At 55.5% G+C, this 9,224-nt stretch overlaps 4 protein-coding genes across 4 annotated transcripts; 3 read left to right on the top strand and 1 right to left on the bottom strand.

Moving 5' to 3' along the window:
* Positions 1-447: 447 nt before the first annotated feature.
* Positions 448-1,406, top strand: IE81DRAFT_208451 (hypothetical protein). Its single transcript, XM_025510950.1, has one exon. The coding sequence runs from the start codon at positions 753-755 to the stop codon at positions 1,284-1,286; it is 534 nt and encodes a 177-aa protein (XP_025372377.1). The 5' UTR covers positions 448-752; the 3' UTR covers positions 1,287-1,406.
* IE81DRAFT_208452 (hypothetical protein) lies at positions 1,407-2,032 on the top strand. The gene has a single exon (XM_025510951.1). The coding sequence runs from the start codon at positions 1,526-1,528 to the stop codon at positions 1,925-1,927; it is 402 nt and encodes a 133-aa protein (XP_025372376.1). The 5' UTR covers positions 1,407-1,525; the 3' UTR covers positions 1,928-2,032.
* A 198-nt stretch (positions 2,033-2,230) lies between these two features.
* On the top strand, positions 2,231-4,776 carry IE81DRAFT_320398 (hypothetical protein). Its single transcript, XM_025513018.1, has 5 exons — positions 2,231-2,897; positions 2,990-3,429; positions 3,502-3,685; positions 3,752-3,983; positions 4,050-4,776. The coding sequence occupies exons 1-5, from the start codon at positions 2,289-2,291 to the stop codon at positions 4,388-4,390; spliced, it is 1,806 nt and encodes a 601-aa protein (XP_025372375.1). The 5' UTR covers positions 2,231-2,288; the 3' UTR covers positions 4,391-4,776.
* Positions 4,551-8,428, bottom strand: IE81DRAFT_333388 (hypothetical protein; the record flags this gene model as incomplete). The annotated part of the gene is made up of 8 exons (XM_025515369.1): positions 4,551-5,285; positions 5,359-5,509; positions 5,580-6,580; positions 6,650-6,762; positions 6,832-7,131; positions 7,198-7,709; positions 7,789-8,140; positions 8,257-8,428. The coding sequence occupies 8 exons, from the start codon at positions 8,426-8,428 to the stop codon at positions 4,551-4,553; spliced, it is 3,336 nt and encodes a 1,111-aa protein (XP_025372374.1).
* Between the last annotated feature and the right edge of the window lie 796 nt (positions 8,429-9,224).

The following is a 9,224-nucleotide window of genomic DNA, read 5'->3' as shown; positions in this document are numbered from 1 at the left end:
GGGGGGGGGGGGGGGGGGGGGGGGGGGGGCAATCACGCAGCAGCAGCAGCATGCGTGGGCAACCACGCGACCATGCAGCCATACAACAGCAGCCGGCCATACCAACGACACCAGCTCACTCGCGACTATATTTGCATGGCTTCTTGAGCGCGTGCTGGCCATCAATGCAAGGTGTGCGTGCAGTCTTGATCGCCTCGCTCGTCCCTTGACTGCTCAGCAATCATGTAGTCCGCAAGTGTCCTTTCTGACAGCCCTGACGCGATCCGCGAGCTCTTGTGGGTCAAGTCGGGGCGCATTGCACGCTACGCCATGGTTCCTGCAGATGCGAACGGCCTACCTAGTGCGGTCGTAGCTAGCTTGGCGATGCCTTTCGCGCAAAGTCGTCGTAAGTCAAGCACAGCACCGCACAAATTTTGACTTACATGCTGGATGAATGACGCTGACAGTGTCGTTCGCGTTGGTAAAGTTCATGTCTCGCAAAAGGGATAAGAAGCAGCTGCTGCTGTGAAGATTTTTGCCCCCTCCTCTCTTCCAAGCTCAAAAAACCATCTTCAAGCTCTCGTGCGCTTTTCTTTTTGCCTTCTTCTCGATCTGGACAGCTGGTCTGTTCGTTCGCCTTTTATCTCTCGCCTTTTCTCTTTGCAAAACAACACTTTTTGTCTGTTCGCTGCTCTCGCATCGTCACCTCGCCCAGCACCGCACTGCCGACCTCACATCGTCCTTAATTCAAGCTCCATCTCGCCGCCCCAAAAATGCATTTCAAGCTGGCCCTCGTTGCTGCTTCCGCGGCCGCTCTCGCAGCCAGTGCTGCCGTCTCTGCCGCTCCAGTGCCCTCAGACGCTGTTGCAGGACTGTCAGACCTGAACGAACATCCAATGTTGGAGGCGCGCGTTGGCAAGACTCGCCCTACCTTTACGCCAGCAGGCGGCGCTGTTCCCACCACGCACGACCCGAACAACTTCAAGTTTGACGGCAAAAAGGGCAAAGATGCAAAGGCTGCCGTGAGTCGATTTGTCGGCTGCTTCGATCGGGTTTTGACGTCGCTGCCAGCATGCAGTCGCGAGTCGCGATGCTCATGCCGCACCTCCCTCTTTCTACAGGCCGATGACATTCAGCCCGCGCTCGACCAACATGTTGCTGACCACTATCCCAACGTGGCTTCGGCCCACTTGACGGACCGAGTGAGTTGGACGACGCTCAAATTTAATTGGATGCTGAAGCGCGGCGAGCACGAAGTAGCTGATCCCTTTCATCTTTGCTGCCTCTTTCCCCTCCCCTGCCAATAGTTCCACACATCCAAAACCGACACTGCAAACCATGCCACTGCTGAAATGAAAGACAAGGATGGCAACATTGTCCACGATACCAACCTGAACAACGATCCGCCTTCCGAAGTGCACCACATCTACCCTTTGGACCACCAGCAGGCTCAAAAGGACGGCATTATCCCTCTGGGTCCCAACCAGACCGTACCGCCCAAGAGACGCGGCGTCGATGTCTATGACTGGGAAGTCTTGTTCTACGCATGAGCAGCTCGCAATCCTTCAACGGTAACCGCATGGACTTGTCAATACATAGCATATGTTCCGCGTTGCCTTGCGCTGCGTTGGAGCGCGTAGCAGCGTCGACCCAGCTCATGCGAGCTTTTCTGCCTGCGTGGTCTTCGGCGAACAAGAGACGATGCCTGAGTGATGCTGAACGCTCGAGTAGGCGTCCCGCTTTCCGAAGGGATACTCTAGTGCCCATGTGCCAAAAGAGCGGGTTGCCAGTCTGCGCTGTTGCGCGACTATTGTGCTCCGGTCTGTCAGCATCAATGGCGGCATTTCAGGTTCTCGCTGACCTATCGACAACCTCGTGCAGCTCTGCCTCTCCCTTCCCTCCCTTTTGCATGGCAGCCTCTGGTCGGAATTGCCGAAAGTTGAGGTGAAGAAGCGCGAAGGGTGAGTGAGGCGTGCGTGCGTGCGTGAAGGAGGGCTGGCAGGGGATTTGTCCAGCGCGGATGGAAATCGCCATCGCGAATATATAGACACGGATATTTAATCGTGAATGTGAATCTTGAATCATATGCCTGCAGCAGCTTTCTGAAAGAATCGCGCAGACTCGTGACCACGCTGCTGCTTGGATGCGTGATGACTGGCTGCTGGTGCGCGCGACCCGCGGCGCGCTTGGGCCACCTTGAATCGTGATGAATCGTGAATCGTGAATCACGAATATATGCGTTCGCGCAACTCACAACTCGCCTTGCACAGCACATACACGCAGCTTGTGTGGATGATCAGAAATCGTGAATGAGGGGTCCGCGCCATCGTGTGGCCTTGTATTTGACCACATCGCGCCTCTTCACACCCTGCCACTCACGACTGCGCACCATCAATTCGCTTCGACAGAGCGTGCATCGACTTCCATTGAACCTGCATCCGGCCTTGGCTCCTGAACGCCCCTTACAAATCAACCTCTTCCGTCCGCAGCCATCTTTCGTGCTCACAGCTTCAATCATGGCCACCTCAGAGTCAGAGCTGAGCGACCGACTGTCCAGCATCGCTTCGCAGCCCACATCGTCTAGAATCGGAGCATACAGCGAAGTGCTCCACTCCTTGTTGACCGCTCCACGCAAGGACTTGCCAGCAGAACAGCTCAAAGCTCGACTATCCAACTACCTCGATGCTGCGGTATTCAGCGATGCAAACTCTACAGGCGGTGGCTTGGTGGTCGGTCGACAAGCATTGACTGCTTTTGATGAGGCGCTGGCTGGTCCGCTCGCCCGCAATCCTAGCGAAGCACCTGATGACGCCTCGCAAGCCGCCTGGCCAGCAGTTTGGGAATCCGACACGCGCAGAGAAATCCTCGAGATGGCATTGGAAAAGGTCACGGCACGAGTATTGAGCTTCGAGGAGCAGGTGCGTAGTCTCGCTCAGGATTTTGCCCAGCTGTCAAGTCGTTGCACCAAAGTTGAAGCTCATGCGCTACGATGCGGCATGGTGATGGCCAGACATCTTCGCTCAGATTACACCTTGCTGACCTGCTCGAGAATGACGAAGAGTGGGCAGAAGCAGCGGGCGTGCTGCAAGGCATTCCTCTGGATTCCGGACATCGAAGTGTTTCGGATCTGGTCAAGCTTCGCATCCTCATCCGCATCGTCCGCCTACTGCTAGAGTCCGACGACTCGGTAGCTGCGGATGTATCCCTCAAACGCGCCAGTCTGATCGTTCACAATGTGCCTGGCGCGGTCCCCGCTCTACCAGGCACAGAGAGCGAGGTGCCCCAGACCAGTGCAGAGGCTTTGCAGGAGGGCAAGCAGCTCGGACTGATGTACAAATTCTGCCAAGCTCGCATCTACGATGCCCAAAGACGCTTTTTGGATGCTGCGACGCGCTTTCACGACTTGTCGTACATCACCGACATTCCAGAAAGCGAGCGCGAGAAAATGCTGTGAGTGTGCTTGTCTGGTATGCGGGCCAGACCGTACCTGACGACAAGTGCTTGCCTGTTGTACGACCTCAGCTCTGCAGCCGTCACCGCTTCCATCCTCTCCCCAGCAGGCCCTCAGAGGTCTCGCATCTTGGCTACGCTCATGCGCGATGAGCGCTCAGCTTCGCTCGAACAGCACACAATCCTTTCGAGAGTCTTTTTAGATCAAATTGTACGCCCCGCCGAGATCGAAACCTTTGCAAAGCTCTTGGCTCCAGTGAGTCGTGGCCTTGCAAGGATGATGAGCTGGTGTCATTGCTGACCATGTGCATTGATTTGGCAGCACCAACGAGCGGCATTGCCTCCCACTTCAAACGAAGCTGCTGTTGCATCCGTATCAGCAGAGGGCGACGTCGAGATGAGCGAGGGCGCTCAGCTGAACCCTAGCACCAGAACAGGCCCGAGCACGGTCTTGGATCGCGCAATGATTGAGCACAATATCATTGCGGCCTCGCGTATTTACAGCAACATTACAATCGCCGGTCTGGGCGCCTTATTGGATCTGTCTTCCGTCGGTGAGCAGTAGGAATCCTGCCTTGCGGATAGATATGAGCTGTGCTGATCCAACTTGCCACGCTCAGGCGCTGAGACTATGGTCCGACGCATGATCGCTCAATCCAGGCTGCGAGCCGAAATCGACCAGTGCGACGGCATTCTTACCTTCTTGGACACTGGACGATCGAGCGTGGAGGAGGCCGGCACGGCAGGCGGACTGGGAGGCTCTGCTGGTGATAGCAAGGGCACCGCAAACGGCGAAGGAGCCACCAACAGCGCCGGTCTCAGCGCAGCGGACGAACAGGACGACCCTGCCACTATATGGGCCAGACGTTGGGACTCCCAAATCGCTCGGACCGCAACGGCGCTCGAGAATGTGTGCTCGCGTATCCGGAACATTCAGAAGGAGCAGTCAGTGCAAGCATGAAGCACTTGATATCTCTTGCCAGCGCTGCACTTGGCTATGTTTCACCGCTCACGAGGGGCGCGATGAGCATGCATTCGCTTCGAGGTCATAATTTGACTGCTGTGCTGTACCTATACGAGTAAGGCCGCCATTGCGACCAACAAAAGCAGAAGCAATAAAGTCAAAGTTTGCCTCGACCAGCGTCCTCGCTTGCGTCGGTTTCGTCGCTGTCCTCGCTATCCATGCTGTCGTCTTCATCACCATCCGATCCGCTCAGATCGTCATCCTCGCCACCAAGATCTCTCCTTTCCATTTCATAACCCAACTTGCTGAGTTGCTCTTCCATCTCCGCAGCGCGCGACGGTGAGGCGGCGATTGCGCAGATGGACGTTTCCGGATCGAAGAGGGGCAGGACGTACTGCGAGAGAATACGCTTGATGTCCGCAAGACCAACATTTTCAATGTCTTGCAATAATCGTCGGCCTCTGCCTTTGCCCGTGCCTTTGAGCACAGCATCGACAAAACTCTGAGTAGCTGCTTGGCTCACTGTGCCTTCGGAGTCAGCCACAGAGAAATGCAGAGAGCTCTTGGCGCTCTCCAGAGTGGTCGCGTCGATCGCCATTGTGCCTTCCGCAAGCGCAGTAATGACTTTCTTGGCTTCCAAGAATGCCTTTGCCGAATCCGGGCTGCGGTACAGCGAAAAGGTGATATGGCCGGCTTCGGCGTCGTTTCGGATAGAAGCACCGTATGCCAGGCCGGCGCCGCGAATAAAGCGCCACAAGTAAGACTCCATTGCGTTCAAGACTCCCAGGGTCACCGTCATGGCAGCAGAATCCGCTTGCTGAAAGCCATGGAGGCCTTTGGCCGTGAAAACAGCGTATGAGCTTTCGATCGTAGGCATTGCGCACAGAATACCCTAGAACAAGCCAAAGAGTTCAGTGATCGATAGTCGAATAGCACGAACAGGTTCGGTTCGCCTAGCTACTCACCTTGCGTTGGGGCTTTTTGCCAATCTCGGTTAGGATTTCATGCGCCCATGTCACTGGCTCAGTGGGGTTCGGTGGCCAGCTCTGACCAGTAGCGAAGTGGTCGAGCCAATCTTTGCGCGGGTGGGCTTGTCCGAGCACATCCCCGGCAACACTAATGGTGGCAGCAATGAGCGTAAGCGTGAGGTGGGTAACTTCGCCTTCGGGACAAAAGTGGGGCTCACCTTGCTCGCATCAGTTCTGGTCGGAACAGCGCCTGTCGAACCTCATCAAGCTCTTGCACGACGCTCTGTGGCTCGGATGGCTTGCCTTCGACAGCGCCTAGTCGCTCAGCAAGTGCAGGGATCGTATCCAGGCTGCTCAGAACTGAGTTGGCCACATTGGTCGAAAGGTCCCTGGAGTGGGTAAGAGACCTTGACAATGCCCACGAGATGGCACGTCCATCCCGTTTCTGCTCCGGCAGAGACTGCAGAAGTTTGGCAGCCGTAACGCGTAGACGCTCCACGGACAATTCTGCACCCCATATCAAATCCCGCAACCATGCGATCGCTTTCGCGTAGTTCTTGCTCTCCACCTTGAGCTCGATCGTCAGGAGCTCTGCAAATCCTGAACCTGCTCCCAGGCCCATCTCGTAACCGAGCGTGTCCTCGTCCAGGCCCTTGACTACTGCTTCATAAGGCAACTTGGTGCCATCTGCTCGGGTCACAGGCAGAGAGAAAAAGGCAGAGAGGTATAGATTGAGGTGGCCTCGTAGATGTGAAGGAATGTGTTTCGTGTTGAACAGGAGAGTGACGGTGGCGAATGCACTCTTGACGTGATCCCACTGAACGAAGAAAGGGAGTGGACTAGCGTCATTCTCGATGTGCTGTTGCACCTGGCTGTCGATGGTGCGAGAGCTCGGATCGCGGGGAGCAGACGCCGTGATCAGCTTTGATGCCGCCACCTCGTTGATGCCAGTTCCCACTGTGATCCACTTGATACTGTCGACATTTGGCACCTTGAATGACGTGAGCATCTCTGGAGGAATATCGCGGTCGTTCTCAGCCTTGGCCCCTTCCAGAACATCTTCCAAATGCTTCAATCCTGCAGGGCCGAGCTGGCGTTTGCGTGTCTCTTCCAGCGCCTTTGTATCCGCCTTGAGCTTGGCTACGAGCTCTTTCGAAGGCTTGCCAATGACGACATTTCGAGGGTTGTCGATGAACCATGTTCGCAACAGTGCGGCCCACTGGAAAAAGAAAGAGCATGAATAATCGGCCACGCCAAGGGCAGGGCGCATTCGATGGCTGACACTCACCTGATCAGACGTCCAACTTTGTAATGCGTCGAATCGCGTCATATCGTCGACGGCGGCTTTCAGATCGGACCCGTCAGGTTTGCCGTAAAGCATATCGGCGATGATGACGTCCGCTGTTGCCGATGCCCGTTCTGTGTCAGCTCGAGAGCTCTTGAGACGAGTGATCGCTGCATCCTACTTACCAAATGAATCAGCAGGCTTACTTTCCAAGCTTGCAAGCAATTTCTGACGATCGCGCTTGATCACCATTGCCATGCGCTCCATGTCGAAGCCTTCGCTAGCAATCTTTTTGAGCAGGGGGATCAGCGAGTCCGCATCGACTGCATCTAATGACGCGGTAGGTACGGATGAGAAGTAGGCAGTGATGGTCGTCTTGCCCGCGCGATCTTCGCTCTGGATGAAGACGTCCGTACAGAGCGGATCGTCACGCTCGACGAATGCTTGTTGAACCGGCGAAACCGCAGAATCAATGAGATAAGTGCCTGTCAAACGAGACACATACAATGTCAGCTCTCTCGCACGCGAAGAGCTTAGCTTCTGTGACTCACTTAAGACGCTCAGCGCTTCGGTGGTTTGGAAGTCACTATACTCTGGGCCAACCCACGTGATGGCCACTTCGCCGACGCTCTCATCCTTTTCTGGAAAAGCGACAAAGGCACGCCTTCTCAGCTTATCTTGAGTCGGATCAGGATCCGCCGGGTCGAGACCAGGAAGCGTCTGCGAGCCATCGATGGTCGGAGGAATCTTGCTCGGGGTTTCCACGAATGGACGCTTCCAGCCGGGCGGTCCGGCGACACCATGCCCGAGTCCCGCGTCCTCTAGTCGCTTCTCTACGGGCGCGAGTGAGTCCAAAAGCGCTGCTCTCTCCAATGGCCCGCACACAACCAGGGCCATGTTGTGCGGTGTGTAGTATTTTTGGTGATACTCTCGGATGTCGTCTATACTAAGCACACGCAAGGCCGACATGAGCCCGCCAGTCTCGGAGCGATAAGCCGAGGTGGGAGGGTACAGCATTCGCTGCATTTTGAGTTCCATCAAGTCTCCAGCGGTATTCTCGCGACTTTTTTGTTATGGTATTGGCAGCGGCTGTGTAAGGAGATGCTGCCGGCTGAGTGACTTACGGCAATTCCCCCACTCACCCTTGCATCTCGCTGAAAACAACGCCGGCATCCTCTCCTTTTCCATTGACGTGATACACCTCGGTGACGAACCCAGACTGAGTCAGAGTAGGAAAGAAGGTATGATCCAGATAGACGTCGAGCATCCTGAGGAATCCATCGGACCCCGCCGTGGTGAGCGTATATGCCGTGTGATCGTTGGCGGTCCACGCGTTGGTGCCGGAAGCGAAGGCTCTGTTGGCCAAAGAGTCCAGCACGCCCTTGTATGGGTACTGCTTGGATCCAAGGAAGATCAAGTGCTCGAGAGTGTGCGGCACGCCGCTATCTTGGAAGATCTCCGAGGCGATCGTGGCGTAGCTATTCAGCAGCGGGCCTGATGAGGAGGCAAGGGAGATTTCAGCGGGGGACTGAAAGCTCGTCTCGCGCAAATGGCACTGCTGCGAGGCTCGAGTCACCTCCGCGGACGGTCGCTGACTGTGCCACGCTCACTTTCGAAATCCGCCCAGTACACTGTAAATCCAGTCTTTCTGCTCTGCCACTTCTCCATGCTCATGCCCGGCGCGTACTCTAGCTCCACCCTCCTGACAAGATCGAAGTTGCCATGCCTTGCATGATCCCCGTTTGTCACAAAGCTGCGATCGGGAGTGGCACTGGGCGCCATGGTGGCAAAGGATCGACCGGCCCAAGGATTAGTCTTGGTCTGTGATCTCCAAGCTATTGCTGCAGAGAGAAGTCCCACGCAGCTGGTGGAAGCCAACGCTAGGCGAGATCGGCGAAAGGAGGGGCCAGCGCAGCGTCTCGATGCACTTGATTGAGCAGCCGATGTCGCGTACGAGTGCGAACCTTGAAGCTTTTTACTGAGCACTTGGTTGCCGGAAGCTGTGATGGTGAAGACCAGACGTCGCAGCATCTACTCGGCTTTGCCCACTTGACCACTCCGCCGGTCGCTTTTAGCACTCGCTTGAATCGATTGCTTCGAACTGCACGAATGACGCTTTGCAGTGTGCGAAAGAGTCGAGATCAGTCGCGGAGTGCTGGTACAGGTGCTTTGAGTCGGTATTGCAAGTGAAGAGTCAGCCAATCAGTCACCCCTGCTGCGTTTGCGAATCATGAGTCAAGAGTGAATACCCTTGAAATCTGGTGATTTGATATACTCTCATCAGACTCAAGACTCGTGACTGTGACTCACGACTGCTGCTGACGCTTATGAATCAAGCACGATCGAACACGCAAGCCCTGAATCGAGTGTCTTGAGTCAAGAGTATCACGTGAAAATTTACGTTACATATTGTTGATTATTTAGCGGCATAGGGGACCCGCGGACAGCGCTCCGGCGTTTGTACGATGAGGTTTGGATCTGGCTAAGTCATGAGTACCGGTACGGTACCTAAAGTAACAATCATTCAAAATTCAAATTGAGATTTATGCGCGGCGCATCTCGATGATTCTTGAGCCCC

The sequence above is a fragment of the Ceraceosorus guamensis genome, assembly GCF_003144195.1.
Source record: "Ceraceosorus guamensis strain MCA 4658 unplaced genomic scaffold IE81scaffold_6, whole genome shotgun sequence".
Classification (NCBI taxonomy): domain Eukaryota; kingdom Fungi; phylum Basidiomycota; class Exobasidiomycetes; order Ceraceosorales; family Ceraceosoraceae; genus Ceraceosorus; species Ceraceosorus guamensis.
The sequence above is the reverse complement of the archived record's forward strand: the minus strand, read 5'-3'. Positions and strand labels throughout refer to the sequence as shown.

Bases quoted from the DNA above. Each gene is read 5' to 3' on its own strand.
- IE81DRAFT_208452 (XM_025510951.1), top strand. From the start codon at position 1,526: ATGAGCAGCTCGCAATCCTTCAACGGTAACCGCATGGACTTGTCAATA.
- IE81DRAFT_208451 (XM_025510950.1), top strand. From the start codon at position 753: ATGCATTTCAAGCTGGCCCTCGTTGCTGCTTCCGCGGCCGCTCTCGCA.
- IE81DRAFT_320398 (XM_025513018.1), top strand. From the start codon at position 2,289: ATGAGGGGTCCGCGCCATCGTGTGGCCTTGTATTTGACCACATCGCGC. The intron at 3,430-3,501 runs GTGAGTGTGCTT...GTACGACCTCAG, and splicing joins AGCGAGCGCGAGAAAATGCT to CTCTGCAGCCGTCACCGCTT. The intron at 3,686-3,751 runs GTGAGTCGTGGC...TTGATTTGGCAG, and splicing joins TTGCAAAGCTCTTGGCTCCA to CACCAACGAGCGGCATTGCC.